This window comes from Orussus abietinus, unplaced genomic scaffold, assembly GCF_000612105.2.
Source record: "Orussus abietinus isolate OABI.00-Male unplaced genomic scaffold, Oabi_2.0 scaffold40, whole genome shotgun sequence".
Classification (NCBI taxonomy): Eukaryota; Metazoa; Arthropoda; class Insecta; order Hymenoptera; family Orussidae; genus Orussus; species Orussus abietinus.
The window spans coordinates 607,208-623,220 of record NW_019394244.1 but is presented as its reverse complement, the minus strand read 5'-3'; the positions used below and the strand labels follow the sequence as shown (position 1 = coordinate 623,220).

At 47.2% G+C, this 16,013-nt stretch overlaps 1 protein-coding gene across 3 annotated transcripts in view; it reads left to right on the top strand.

The window, feature by feature from the left end:
- LOC105704408 overlaps positions 1-3,246 on the top strand; it is a 140,848-nt gene extending 137,602 nt beyond the window's left edge. For all 3 annotated transcript variants that reach the window (XM_012433613.2, XM_012433612.2, XM_012433611.2), the window contains 3 exons: positions 49-261; positions 340-490; positions 583-3,246. In XM_012433613.2, coding sequence (XP_012289036.1) covers positions 49-261; positions 340-490; positions 583-1,292 — 1,074 coding nt within the window. In that variant the 3' untranslated portion in view covers positions 1,293-3,246. The remainder of the gene's footprint in view (positions 1-48; positions 262-339; positions 491-582) is intronic.
- Positions 3,247-16,013: the final 12,767 nt, after the last annotated feature.

Below are 16,013 nucleotides of genomic sequence, written 5' to 3'. Positions count from 1 at the left end.
AGTCCGGTCTCCGGAACCCGGCTGAATTCCCCCGGGGTCCATCCACAGAAAGGAGACGTCATCGACGTGGTGCAGATGAACACCAGCGGTCTCTGGAAGGGCGTGGTCCACAACAGGGTGGGGCACTTCAAGTTCATCAACGTGGAGATCCTGAACGAGAGGGTGCCTCGAAGAGGGGAGCCCGATCGAGGGAAGTGGAGCCAGAGGTACAGACAGAAGCCCGGGTCGGTGGAGGAGCTGCTGCAGAGGATGAACCTTCAGGTGAGCCCTGGACTTTTTTATTTTTTATCCTTAATAGATCAGGGGGGGTTTGATAATAGTGTCCGTTTCTGGTCCCAGGAGCACATCTCCGTGTTCGTCCTGAACGGGTACGAGGACCTGGAGCTGTTCAGGGAGGTGGAGCCTGCGGATCTGGACTACCTCGGGATCCACCAGCCGGAGCACCGGACGAAGATCCTGACGGCGGTCCAGCTGCTGAACGACCTGCAATGTGAGTACCGATGTCTAGATATCTGGAAGGGCCGAGTCCATCCCGTCGGGACCCGGGATCGAGGAGGTCCTGATCGATTCGCCTCCTTCCAGCCGGCAGCGAGGGGGACCTCGCCTCCAGCTCGGAAGGCGACGAAGTGAGTCGCCTGGCTCTGACTTCCGGCCAGACGTCCGGGCACTGCTCGCCCTTCGGTCGAAGGCAGTTCCCTAGGGACTCCGGGTGCTACGACGCCCACAAGAACCCCACGAGGCGCGCCACCAGCCCCGAAGGGAAGAAGCTCACCCGGGAGAACAACCTGGACTCTTCCGGCCAGGCCAAGTGTCCGGACAACCCCGCTCTGGAGGCCAAGGAGGACTTCCATCCTAACATCCCCATCACCGGGGGAGTCCCCAAGGAGACCCAGTTCGAGAAGTCGCCGCTCCTTCGGGGCGGGAACGTCAGGTTCATCGCGAAGAGGGGCAACTTCGGGGAGACCGTCGTCATCGAGGACGCCAACGAGAGCGGGCACAAGATGAGCATGGTGAAGTACGTCGTGGGGGGTAGCTCCGACCTGGGGCTCGGCTGCGAGAGCGGGAACGCGACGGCCACCCTGGGCCAGAGGGGCTGCCTAAGCGAGAAGTCCAGCGATTCCGGGGTCAGCTCTTCCAGCCTCAGTTCGGCGCCTCCACCGAGGGACAAGGCACTCGTCGCCGCGGCTGCGGCGGATTCCCCCACCAAGAGCTTCGGCAACTTCAGCAGGGGGTCCCCCACCTCCCAGGGCTCGGGCGGGAAGAGCCAGACCGCCGAAGGAGGGTACCAGTAACAGGGGGTGTCCCGGACGCGCCGACGACCTGACCTCGCCCAACAGGTGGGGAGATCCAGACTCGTCGTCCTCCCGGAATGGGAGGGGGAGGAGTAGCCCAGGGTCCTGCTCCGGACGAAGGCCCCGATGACGAGCACCTCCTCCATCCGGATCCTCCGCCGCACCGGAAGCGTCGGGAGGGACGTCCTCCGAACGTCCGTAGTCGCCCCGAAGACCCCCCACGGCGTAGACTAGCTCTAAGGGTCGGTGGTCCCGGAACCCCGCGTCCTGGGGGACGGTCCAGGACCCGGGGTTAATTCCCCGCGATTAATTCGTAATCGTCTCTAGCAATTAAGTTTTATGTGATACGATAGCAATATAGGTCTCGACTTAGCCGACGAGACGTAAGGCCGGAACCTTGCGGCGATTCCGCTCCGGTTCGACCCCCGCGAGCAAGGGTAGGCAGTGGCGGAGGACGCCGAGCGTCGCGGCGGTCGGCATTTTTATTTTTAATATCCTTGATATCGGTTATCATTTTTATTATCCTCCGCGCGAGGAGGGACAAGACGAGCCGCGCCGTCTCGGCGTCGCGACGCTCGGACCACCTCCGACTATCGACAATCTCCACCATCGATGCACTTAGTTCTTCTCTCACGCGATGGTGAACTTTTTACCCTGTATAGTGACTGTCGGGGATGACGTTTTAGGGAGCCGCCTGTAAATATAGGGAAAAGGGAAAATTAATCCGGGGAACGGAGCGAGAGGGCCTTGCGACGTTTTGTATCAAACCTATCTTTGCCAAAACCTAAAACTAGATTATATACATGAATATATATAAATATATATATATATACAAATATACAATAACGTTGATCCTGTGTACATCTTTTGTATAGTGTAAAGTCATAGACCGGTATACATATGTAGGGGGGCGATTAATAACCGGGGAATTAATTTCGTTCCACCCTCGCGGGCTCTTTGAATGTTACTAGAGTGGCCTGGGGAAATCGAGGTGGGAACTATATATCCGGGCTTTGATCGAAAGCTCCGACTGATCGCAATAGACAATTATTAAAAGCCGGAGAGAAGAAACGACTGTCCGCCGCCCACACTGCCACCCCACCGCGTGGGGGATTTTTCTTTCTTTAATTTTTTTTTTTTCTTTCACCCCCTAGCGAGTTTCTCCATTTTCCTTTCCTTTTATTCCTAGCGACCTGATCGCTGAGCGATCGCGGAAATTCTGTATGGGAATCGCGGTGAGCGGAATATACGCGATTTGCGGGAAATCGAATCGTGGTCCGAGCGGAGGGGTAGAACCGATTTTTAAGGGAGGTTGGGGGCGGAGGTTTAGGTTAATTCGTTGGCCGGACCTCGCTATAGAATTATCCGTTCCATAAGATATTAGATTCCGTAGAGGGAGTAAGATGTTAACTGGTAACGAGTTTATGAGATACGTATAAATAGACACAATAGTGATTTTATTAGCTCGGATGGATAAGCTGCGCTCGGTGTAAATTCGATTCTAAGTAGGTCTAATTAGCCATAAGCGAACCCCCGGGTTTATTAAACGGAGATTGCGAGTCTTGTTTAAGTACCGATCGGCGGATTTTATGATTACGATTACGCACTTCCTTCGGGAACGAGCTAGGCGTGATTTATGCGTGATTTATGCAGATCCCGAGGACGCGCTCCACGAACGCCTGATAGAAGAGGGGAAAAAAAAGGAAAAAAAATATATAAACAATGAAATTTCATTACTTAGCGGTCTAGTCCATTGTCGCGAAGTTAACGATATTGTAAATAAATCTAGGGCGATACCTTTTTGTAAGCTGATTTTGTATTTATTGATTATCGATTGCGGGCCTAGAGGAAACGGCCACCCTTATGATTCCTCCTGTTTCTCCTATACCTATAATTTCGACGATGATTGTTAATTTATTGACTGTGAATAGAAATAAACGATCGAAGTATCAACCGGAAACTGGAATAATTATTTACATCCCTAAAAAGTCCTGTTCTTTGTACCTATTTTTTTTTTTTTTCTTTTTTTCCCTCTTTCCGAGCGTTTCATTTCAGTCATTCGGACCATCTCGTCTCGACGAAGGGAACCAGGAATGAAGTAATAATTGGCAATAACGAGGAAATTGGCCGCCGACAGACACGTCGGGATATTAATACGAAAAGGCGCTTACGATGACCGAAAACGAGTGGATTTCATTAATTCCCTAATGGTCTTCGCCGAAGCAGGCAATCGGCGGATTGCATCGATTGGGTTTTCAATAATAAAAAAAAGAATAAAAAAAAAATATCAGGGAGGGGAGAAATAAAAACGCGGAATTTTTGCGCGCCGCCCGGGAATCGAATTTTTGTGACGCTTGGTAAACTTAGTAATTCGAGTTTGATCTGGCCACGCTTGCGGAAAAGCCTCTTGCAGCCGTGTCTCGCAAAGCCCGATATAATCTATTGCTACGAGAGGGAAAACCGAGATGAAATCCCCGACAACGTGCATACCACCCTATTAATGTATTTTAAGGCCTGGCAACCGGGAGTCGGCCATCTTGAATTCCACCAGACGCGAGGGAATCGAATAAAATTACTATCCTGTTATTTCTCCCAACGAATGACATTCTCAAGGAGAAACCACCACTGGAAGGAAGTAGATTTCCAGGAAATGTACCTGGGGAATATTTTTCGACGGGTCGTGCCCCGGGGAACGAGATATCGCTTTTTGAAAATCCATCAAGGCTGAAGACGATTCCGGAAACAGTCAAAAGATGGACTCGATGTCATCGCAAATATCGTTAGATGTATTTTATTGTCTCTGTTGATTATTTTGCTATAAATTTGACGGAATGGAAATGAACAGTCTGGTTTTATTTATTGTTTAGGGATTTTATTGGATTTCTTTGCCTTGATGCCGCGATTCAAGATGGCCGACTCTCGGTTACTCCACGGTAATGCCGTTAAATAATATGAAATACACGTTGTTAAATGCTGTTAAATGCTGTTAAATGTTGTTAAATGTTGTTGAATAATATAAAATACATATTTCTCTGGAGCTCATCGAGGTGGATCGTGGTCATACTGTCCCATGTCACACGGGCGACGCCATTGAGGGAATTCTGCCTGTACCGACCCAATTAATTCCCCGCTCAAAGGACGGAATTCGGGGCGAGTTTGTTAACTAGCCACGGTTTGTTTAGCGACCGATTGTCCCGACTTGCCGAGCAACAAGTTACCCCGCCGATAATTAGTCAAGTTAGCCAACTCGAAGGACCGCCGAGGTCGGGCCATCTCCAAAGACGCGCGGCTGGACCTTAAAAAATTCCCCGGATTTCCCTAGGCCCCCTGGAGATGGTTGAGATGAAATCCCGAGGTCCAGGAAGCCTCCCCTCTCTGGGAAAAATTAATTCCGGATTTTATTCCAGAGTGGGGGCAACCTTGACGTCATCGAGGACCCTCCAGAGTCATTTTCATTGGTCCCCCTCTCCTTCCCATTTTCGGACAAGACTCGATCCTGAAGAAACCTCATTTGTTTTGTTCATCTCCCCGAGGGAACATCGAGGAAGTAAATAGAGACGAGTTACTAGTGAAGGTCTTTGTTTGGACTAAGAAGAAGGAAACTCACCATGGCGTCGAACTTCGAAGACCGTCTTCGGCGTCCTTTGTCATCGGCGTCCTTCATCCGAAGGATCCTTCGTCTTCGGCATCCTTCATCCCGGTCCAGGACCTCCAGGACCTCTTCACCTTGCAGCCGGTCTTCGATATTTACCTGTGAGTCGACAGATATATGGAAATTTTCATTTAATAGCGTAATGCGACTTACTGCGCACATCGAAACGATTACACATTTTTAACAATTTATTTCTCAATAAGTACCGCACATAATGGCCTGAACTATTTTTTTTATGAAAGGTCTGACGTAAGAGAATGCAGGAAATTTTTATTCCTAGTGAAAGAAATACATATTTATTTATTTATTATTAGAAAAGGGAATTGTTCGCACCTGGCGTGATTTCTCAAAAGCGACTGTATACACTATATTCAGCAAACACGTGGCTATCGCCCTAACCTCAATGACGATAAAATTTAAAATTTTAATTAATAACTGCATAAAAAATGTGTAATTTTTTCGACGCTCGCAGTGGTACAGCTCCATTGTACCTCGATTGTTATCAAGGCGTTATCACTCTATGTGGAAATTCAATTGAACTTATTTTTATTAATTAGTCTTCGGAATCGATATCAAAGGTGCCTGCGACCTTATCGGGGGGTTTTTTGTTATCAACTGGAATTTCTTCTCGGCCCATCTTATCATTGTCGTTAACAGGCGTCTCTAAATCTCATCTCACCTCGTTAGCCTCGGGAACAACATTCTCATTAACATCGTGATAGAAATGCACGTCGTGCCTGGTAGATAACAGCAGACGACGTGCATGCCGTGCATCGCAAATGACGCGAGAGCATCATTGCTCGTGTGCATATTCGGATTAATGGCATGTCAAAACAGGCGCGTCATATTACGGTAACTGCGGAGGTACAATGGAGAGTACGTAGAAAATATGTCGGACGTGATTGGTGCGATAATTTGGACGTGATTGGTGCGATAATTTGAATTTTAATCGGTGCATTTAGATTTCTTATCCCTAATCATTGAATTATATATTGCTAAAGTGTTAATTTCTCGATCGATATACGACTCGGATTTTTCGGACGTAGACGCAATGTATACGGTACGTAGAAAATATGTCGGACGTGATTGGCGCGATAATTTGAATTTTAATCGGTACATTTAGATTTCTTATCCCTAATCATCGAATTATATATTGCAAAAGTGTTAATTTCTCGATCGATATACGACTCGGATTTTTCGGACGTAGACGCAATGTAGACGATACGTAGAAAATATGTCGGACGTGATAATTGAGACGGATTTGATCGGATATATTTAGATAAATTAATATATTGCAAAAGTGGAGGGTTAATTTCACGATCGATAATATATTTATTTATTGCAATGTTGGATTTTATATACGTTGCAACGTATACGATACGTAGAAAATATTTCCGACGTGATTAACAGAATAATCGGCTCGTACTATATTTGATAACAAGTTATCAGTATTTAAATAAATTATGGAATTATTCTCGATGTCGCCGTTAATCCCGATTAAAAATCCGAGTCGTCCAATCCGACCATGAATTGCCAAAGACAGGGGGGGGGGGGCACTTACTCGCAATTAAATGGCACTAATTGAGACGCGCACTTAGAGGTGGGAAAATAAAAGCCGAACTTCGGGGGCATCGGCGAAGCGAACTCGGGTCATGACAATCGGTAATTAAGGGAGATGCGCGGTAATTAGTGGCACCGATTCCCTTTCAATGACGCATCGCGGCTCGGTGGGATAATCCTCTTCTTTTTCTTCTTCCTTTTTTTTTTTCTTTTTTCTCTCTCTACCTCTCCGTACTGTCATGCGACGTGGCACTTCAACGCTCTAATTAGAGGCGCCAGACCGAAAGCGCGTCCTCGGCGGCAGACAAATTTTTCTAAAAGCCCAGAGCGAGTCAAAGAGCCTGGAACCGCGGAGGCTCTGATAATTAGGATTTTTTATTTTGTCAAATTTAATGCACCCCGCCGAAAATCGGTAGGGGGGGGGGGCCGGCTAATTTCTAGGGCGCGATAAAAGTGACGGATAATCCGGGGAGGGAATAAAAAAGAAATTAGGCCCGTACTCGGTATCCAGAAATTCCCCCGCAATTTCTTAGCGACGTGAACTTTCAGGAAACAATGAAAAATATCATTTGTCGGGCTTAGGAGCGATTTTCGTTCGTCAAGGTTTAGCGCACCTCGCCGAAGGGAGAGGGGGGTAATTCCGCGGGTCCCTCGCGTGCGGAATATTTTTTCTTTCTCTCTCCAAAGCTTCCGGAGCACTTTTGGAGTATTTAGAAATTTCTTACCGGCATGAACTTTCAGGAAAAAAATCATTTCTTGGGCTTAGGATCGATTTTCATTCGTCAAGGTTTAGCGCACCTCGCCGAAGGGAGAGAGGGGTAATTCCGCAGGTCCCTCGCGTGCGGAATATTTTTTCTTTCTCTCTCCAAAGCTTCCGGAGTACTTTTGGAGTATTTCGAAATTTTGTCGGGGGGGTATTTATTTTCTTTCTTGCCGGTAGTCAGAATGTACAGAGGGGTACCTACCCTCGAGACTCGCCCTATCTCGGATCCCTATTATCTACTCCAGTGAACCAACGCGAGTTTGGCCCGCGGAATCGCTTCCGCGCGAGGAGGCCCCGCAACCCGCCGTCCGCGGATCCACGCGTTTCCGCGTATATTCCGCATAATATTCGATACCTTCCCCGAGACGTTCCTCTCTCTCTCTCGGCTTCAAAGGCGCAACCCGTAACGAACGGAGAGACTCGCGTACCGCGATTATTCCGCGGAGCTGATTTCCGGAGCGGAAACGCGCCCGGCTGTTACCAGCCGAGGGAACGAGTGTTTAACCGAGGAGCTGCGGGATTTCGGGGCCGATTGTGCCCCGGAACTTGGGGGGAAACTCGAATAAGGGAACCGAGAGCCCGGCTTACGTCGGGGATCTATATATCCTGTGCCTCCGATCGATCCTGCCCAGTCTGGCGAGATCGATCACCGATCGATCCAATTTATCACTCGAACGACGACGATGATTGCTGATGTACGCCAACGGATATATGCCGGGGATAATTGCTGGCTTCGGTATCGCTTCAAGATGGGCACGGTGGAGGGACCTCATCCGGCGCGCCATTGATTCGCCATATTTCATTTATCAACCCTCTTATGCCATTATCATAGGGACCTGAATCCATCTAAATAGATCTAAATGGATCAAAATGAATCTAAATCATTTTTTTATCCCTGGAGTTTCACGCCAGGTCCAGGCAGAGATCTCAATGTTCCCCGGTCCTCTTGGAGGGATGGAAAATCCCCCAAATTTTTCTTTGGGACCTTTTGAAGGAATAGTAATTTTTTTATATATATATATGTGCCCATAATTATGAAAGTGGTCTAAGTGAAAATTAAAAAAAAAAAATGAGTTTATCAGTTATTTCACGCCATATTATTTCAATATAATTTCGAAAGAAAAAATATATGACTTAGACCACTTTCATAATTATAGGCACATATATAGGATCGATGAGATCCTTTTTCTCTTGGGGATATCTGGGAATTTTTGGGGACTGTCTCTAAGGTTTATTTTTTCTCACTCACCTTTGGGGAAATTCGAAAGGGTGATATCCTTCCTTTGGCTGCCAGCTGATCGCCGGATGTATCCCCAGGAGAGCAGGGGATGTTCAGCTAGGAAATGATCCGGAATAGTTGAAGTATGTGGGTACGTGCACCACCAATATCAAGGCGGGTTAAATCCTTGGGAAATTGGTTCATTTATCGCACGGCATCACACCTCGCCTCTATCGCCCGCCACCGATGCCAGGATCTCGTCCTGGCCCCCAGGACCCTCCTATCCTCGATCTTTCTCCGCAGAGGGGTATATATCGACGTGAAGATTTTACGACGTATATCGATATTAACTCCCCCCCGGAGGATTTTTAATCTCGATCTTATCCGCTCACTTTGCAAGGATCTCATTTTTTTAGTCCTGGGAATTTTTTGAGAGAAGAAATGTGCCCATAATTATGAAAATGGTCTAAGTCAAAATTAAAAAAAAGAAATGAGTTTATCAGTTATTTCACGCCATGTTATTTCAAACGAAATTAATTCATTGTAATTTCGAAACAAAAAATATATGACTTAGACCACTTTCATAATTATGGGCACAATTTCTTCAATTATGAAAATGGTCTAAGTCAAAATTAAAAAAAAAAATGAGTTTATCAGTTATTTCACGCCATGTTATTTCAAACGAAATTAATTCAATGTAATTTCGAAACAAAAAATATATGACTTAGACCACTTTCATAATTATGGGCACAAATGTCCTGTCGATCCAGGGAATTTCCCTGGAATAAAGTCCAACGAATTGGGGGGAAACATTTCTTTGGTTCGATAATAATTAATAATTTTCTTTATTTTTTTTTTAATCCTGCGATTAAAAAAATGTTTGACAATTTCTTTGGTTCGATAGTAATGAATAATTTTCTTTTTCTATTTCTTTTTAATCCCGCGATCGATTATACCCACTCGGTCTATTAATCGTCGATGTCTCCTGGCGGTCCCATCGGGAAAGGTGGATTACTCTCGATATCTCCTCTGACAAATATCGCGAATCAGGGAAGATTAGTCTTTTATGAGCGGAGGCTCTCGTTCTTCCTCGACAAAAGCTAAGCCCGGGAGAAATCGTCCTCCATAACATCGGCAATCGAGTCTTCGCGACGGATCGCGGCCATTTTCCGCGCCGTCCTCTTCGACGTTTCTTCCCTCTTCCCCCTTGTATTTTCCTTCTGCTCTTCCCCCTTTCTTCAACCCCCCGAATGCCTCACCGAGGCTCCAGGGGTGCGGGGAAAGTCCCAGACGTAAAGTCGAAAGGGCCGAAATGAAGGAATAAAAAAAAAAAAAAATGGCGCGACTAATTAGGCCGAGTCAAAAATGTGCGGATTCGCGACTAATTGCGATAATCCGGGAAATCCGATCGAGGGCCTCGGTTTTGCGTCTAACTTTCCCGGGGGATACGGAAACCGTAATTAATGCACCCGACGGCGAAGTGGGGAACGACTCCTCGTCGCGGGTTTTTCTCTTCCGTCGAGTGGCGCGGGGGAGCCGGGGCAAATGGAAAAGAAAAACGCTCCGGAATTACCCCCTGCGGAAAATAACGAGTCGCGTTCGGGGCTCTCGATTCTTATTCGACTGGCGTCGACGGCGAGGAAGTCGCGGCTCCTCGTAATCAGCTGTTAACTTCCTACCTCGGGGCTCCGTTTGCCGAGGAGAAGTCCCCGAGTTTGGACGATCGTCGCCGGTCGACGGGAACTCCACGAGTCTACCAACTTCCGGGGAAATCAGACCCGGTGTAACCTCCGGGATTTTTCCTTCTTTCCTCTCGAGATTGATAAAGACGACTCTGGCTCCAGGAGTCGAAATTCAAGAGAAAATCTTCGTTCTCTCTTCCATGCGTCTGAAATCGCGACGATAAATCGTAGCGATGATCTCTCGCGAGGAGGACTCTTTTCCATGGATTTATTTCAATAGTCGATCGAGGGGGGAATTAATTATCGGAAGTCATCGAGTCATTGAAATTTTAAGGCCATATCGCATAGTAGGTCATACGATGTCAATGAAGAAAATCGTCTGTACGGAGAATCGCGGCGATTTATCGTCGCGATTTCAGACTCTCGCAGGTAAATCGAGGTCTCTTTTCCCTGGATTTTTTTCCCTAGTCGATCGAGGGGGGAATTAATAATCAGAAGTCATCGAGTCATTGAAATTGTAAGGCCATATCGCATAGTAGGTCATACGATGTCATTAAAGAAAATCGTCTGCACCGAGAATCGCGACAATAAATCGTCGCGATTTCAGACACTGTCACACGGTCAATGTAGAAAATCGTTTGCACGAAAAAAAAAAAATTGTAAACCCAGAGTGGAATAAATTTAAGTCATACGCGAACCTGGGAGCCTCCCTGTGATTAGGTTGAATGTACCTCACTTTGAAATCCCCATAAAGGCGTAATTACTTAAAGGGACGGGAATTTTCCTCGATCATTAAATCGGCGGATCTCTTTGATTCCGCGTGCCAAATTTCTTTCTCGGGTCCGGGTCGACAGAGCTGCGGAATCGCCGCAATTAATTTCCGGAGACGAGAGGGGGCTGACTCTGACCGAAAGAAAGGGACCGCTTTACTTGGCCGGCTACCGAGTTTAAAGCCCCGGCTAACGAAGTAATTAATGTAACCCAGTAACCCGGTTGTCTAAATAGCTGGCGGAGTTTCGGCTGGAGGTTGCGCAGTTAATAGGTTCAACTCTCCGAGCGCTTCGGACCGCGATAACCTCCGCACCCTCCTCCGTCGGGCCTAACTTTGCCCCTCCTACGAAATTACTAGTCTCTGGCTAATTAACTGCACAAAGATAACTGGTGCCGAAATATTTACTCCGGAGACTTAGGCCTTCCGGAACACCCCTCGGGAAAGAAGGCAACTCGTCCTGACCTACCCCAACCTGGCCTGACCTACCCTAACCTAAAACTGAAAGAAAAAGGTTAATTTGGATACGTTTGGTTGAAAGATAAAAATTGATCGACACGTTCTTGATTAAAAGAAAACAAAAATTTATCGATGCGTTTTAAAGGAAAAGGACTTTTGGTTAGCGTCGAGAAACTCCAGGTAAAAATTCGGGTGACCGTAGTTTGAGTGTTCGTGGCTTGGAATTCTTTTCGGATTTATCGGGGGATTGTTTCATGGGAATTATCTGGTACTTCCGGTCGGGGAAATAGTTAAAGCTTGTTTAAGGACCCTGTAAGGGTAAAGATAACCGGGATTGGTGTTCTTTTAGCTGGACTTCCTTTTTAGAGCGAGATCCAGGGAAGGGCTCAGAGTTCCTCGCGTAAAACAAGACCCGGCCTTCCTCTTGGATTCCGCTTCCGGTATCCCTGGATTTCCTGTTGAAAGGGTCCCTGGAGTCAAGTATCGCGTCTTAAAGTTCGCAACCGCGGCGCCGCCGCGCGGGTATCCCGCATGCGGCCCCTCTTCTACCCGGGAAAGTCTTTTCACCGTAACTGCGTTTCCCGGGGGTGGAAGGGCACCCATTCAGGGGAGTCTCTCTCCCCGTGGAAATCTCGGCAATTGGCTTTGATTCCTTCGGCTAATACGAAGTGCAGGGAGGCACCTGAATGCCGCGGGTCCCTCTGTCTCGTCTCCGAAAGGCCCTGAATTTTCCGCACATTTTTTCCCGAGGGAAAACCCCCCCGAGGAAGACTTATCTTCGAGGGAAATCATCATTTCTTGAATGTTACAATTATTCCAGGCGATACATTTTTTTTATTTTTTTTTTCTCGGTGCAGCTTTCAAAGACCTCGATTATCATTCAGGGAAATTATTGATACGATGCGATAGACTTATCTTCGAGGGAAATGATAATTTCTTGAATGTTACAAATATTCGATTCATTTTTTTTTATTTTTTTTTTTCTCGGTGCAGCTTCCAAAGACCTGGATTATTATTCCGGGAAATTATTGATACGATGCGATAGACTTATCTTCGAGGGAAATAATAATTTCCTGAATGTTACAATTATTCCAGGCGATTCATTTTTTTTTATTTTTTTTTTCTCGGTGCAGCTTTCAAAGACCTGGATTATTATTCCGGGAAATTATTGATACGACGCGATAGGGCCGACTGGAATTAACTTTAAGGATGATAACGCGGACTCTAGTCTCGATAATTGTAATTGACATTTTTTAACAGAGTCCGCCCCCATTCTCTCCCTCACTTTTGACGCGCTCCCCAGTGCGACACCTAAAAGCTGCCGATCCTTCCTAATTTCATTTGAGCGACTCCCCTCTCTCACTTTCACATTAGCGCTCGAAAGAGCTTTTCCCGAGCCCTCGAGTTCCGGGTTCACCAAAAGAGAGAGAGAGGGTAGACTGTTATTTGGACTTCTCGGAGTGCGTCGCAAGGCAGAGCCGCGAACAGTCGTTCATATTTCAGCACCACTTTGCGCCGCCACTCGGAGCATAATGGCACACAATTCCCTTGTATGGCCCGACGACAATGACGCATGCACCCCCCTGGCCACGTTACGGCCCGGGCGAGCAGTTTGAACGGGTTTATCGAAAATTTTGCGGGGCCCCTCTCCAAATCGACGCGCGGTTTTATCCCGGGCTTGGCCGCGCGGAACGGCCGATTCCGACTCGCGGGATTTTTTTCCCCGACTCTGGCCGCACCTCTTCCTCTGGCAATTTTTTTTTTTCCCCAGCGGGAAAAAGCCCGACGATTTTACCCGGACCTTCCTCGAGGCGGAGTTTCACTTCACCTTAAGGAATTGTTTTTAAAAAAATTCCAAAATATAAGTATAATACCCTTAAAAAAATGGGTTTTATTCGAATCGACTGATTTGAAGGGGGTTTCACTTCACATTAAGGGGTCGGGGATGTTTTTCGGCAGGAAGATACTCGGAGTTTCAGGTTTAAGTCCTGGAATCGAGTGCGGTCGGTCCAGGAATCTTTCGGATGCCGTCGAGGGCCCGCGAGGTACGGGCTGGTCTTTTTTTGGGGGGAAATTAGAGGCGATGTATGTCCTATTTTCTTGAAGCTTCATCTAGGAAGACGATCGTTAATATTTTTCGGCAGGAAGATACTCGGAGTTTCAGGTTTAAGTCCTGGAATCGAGTGCGGTCGGTCCAGGAATCTTTCGGATGCCGTCGAGGGCCCGCGAGGTACGGGCTGGTCTTTTTTTGGGGGGAAATTAGGGGTATGTATGTCCTATTTTCTTGAAGCTTCGTCTAGGAAGACGGTCGTTAATACCCGGTCGAGAATAATAGGCGCGAGATCCCGCCGGTTTAGAGCCTGTCTCGGATTCAATCACGTCTTTATGGGTCCCCCTTTACTGCTCGTGCTTCGTCGATTTATACTCGGGCTCGTTCTGGCCGATTCTTACGGGCGGCTACAAAAATGTACGCGTTACTTCCGAGCCCTAAATCACTAGACAGGATGCTCTCCCTAGGGGACGCCGTAAAGTTATCACTAGGCGCCGGCTACGTCACCGGTGAGTTTTAAAACCCGATCCTCCACGGTAATCCCTCCGTGTATACGGCTCCTCCGCGTGCCCGCGGCCATTTTTAACGCCCACCTCGATGCCGCTAAATCCCCATATAAATTATTATTTTATTAAAGGTGGGAACGCTAACCTATTCAGTGAGGTAGGCGCGACTATGGGGAAGATGTTTACCGTCGATTCGCAGCTTAATTATCGGGGTTTAGGGGTTATTTAAAGAAAAAGAAAAAAAGAAAAGTCATTTTAACGCTCTCAGAAATGGTTGGGATTTATTTAAGAGTTAAGAGGATTTATTAAAGAATGTTTAGGGATTTCACGGCGGTCGTTACGGGATCGGTCGTCGTTAAACCCCCGGTGGAAACATCTCCTGGAGGGTGGGGACTCGAAAATGGCGGAAATGGTTCGCACTTAGGACAAATAATGGATCGACGCCGGTGTCTCGATGCGAGAGGAAGCGACGCCGGCGTCGCTGACACAAGCATCCCGGTGCTCAGACGAGGAGGGCCCTCCGTCGCGGCGCTTCCATCCACTCGTAAGCTTACCGACGCCGGGGTGGCAGCAGACGACGACGGTGGACGGCACCCCGGCAGTCTCCGGGAACCCAGCCACTTTCGGACACCTCGGCGACGTGGGGGATCGACTTTAGACTTTGGAATTAAAATTAACGAGGCCGGAGGGGAGGTCAAATTAACGAGGCTAGACCTAGGGTATAATTAACACGACGCGATCCTCAAGTCCCGGGGCGTTCAAGATGGCGGCGTATTTTAGGAGCCGGGGGATAATGACCGGCGCGGTTTTTGGAAAAAGATTTTATAGGTGGGAGANTAAAATTAAACAGTGGGTGGGGAGGATTTTAATCAAACGAGATAAATCCACTCCATCCTTGGTGGCCATCTTGGAAATCTCGAATTACAAATGGTCCTCAAGACTCGACCTGCCGAAAATCCTGCGCTCAAGTCCCGGGGCGTTCAAGATGGCGGCGTATTTTAGGAGCCGGGGGATAATGACCGGCGCGGTTTTTGGAAAAAGATTTTATAGGTGGGAGAGACTATATTAACGAGACTGGATTTGTGATTTAATTAAAATTACGCGATTCTAGAATTGGTATGATTAAAATGACGCGATTCTAGATTTTATATAATTAAAACGACGCGATTCTCAAGTCCCGGGGCGTTCAAGATGGCGGCGTATTTTAGGAGCCGGGGGATAATGACCGGCGCGGTTTTTGGAAAAAGATTTTATAGGTGGGAGAGACTATATTAACGAGACTGGATTTGTGATTTAATTAAAATTACGCGATTCTAGATTTTGTATAATTAAATTCATACGTGGTGTAATTATAAATAAATTAAATAATAGATTCCCTAGTCGCGTGGTGTATTCTTGGAGGGAAGCGATAATAACCAGCGCGGTTTATTAGGTGTTTCTTATTATTTATTTAATATTATATACTGGAGTTCATTATTATTTATTTAGGTAGGAAAAAGTTAATGAGACTAGAGTTTCCTAGTACAATTAAAGCGACCGTAGGTATCCAAGATGGCGGCATACCTTTTCGGAGTCAAAGGACAATAATCGCGCGTCCAGGACCTCGAATCGTCCGATGGAGGGGAAAAAAAAAGAAAAAAAAAGAAAAAAGGAGAGCCCCCTCGGCGTGGATATTAGATTTCCCATTTCCACGGGACGATGGACGGTTTTCGAGTAGCCGAAAATCCAATATCGGGGGAGCCTCGAATCTCGAAACTCGCATCTCGCGTATCGATACCCTCGTAGGGGTTACTAAAATTCCGCGTGCGGGGTGGCGGGACTCGCGGATACGGAAAAAAAAAAAAAGAGAATTTGAGGAAAGGAAAAAAAATGGGGAAGTCGCGAGGCGAGAGAAATTCAGGGAAAATTCCGGAAGTGGAGGGGGTGATTTAACGAGAGCAAGGACGAAGGATTCAAAGGGTCGGGGGGAGGGAAAGGGAGGACGGGAAACGGGAAATGGGATTGGGCGTGGTGTCGGGACCGAAGACGGTATTGGACGGGATCCAATAACGTTTCAATCAT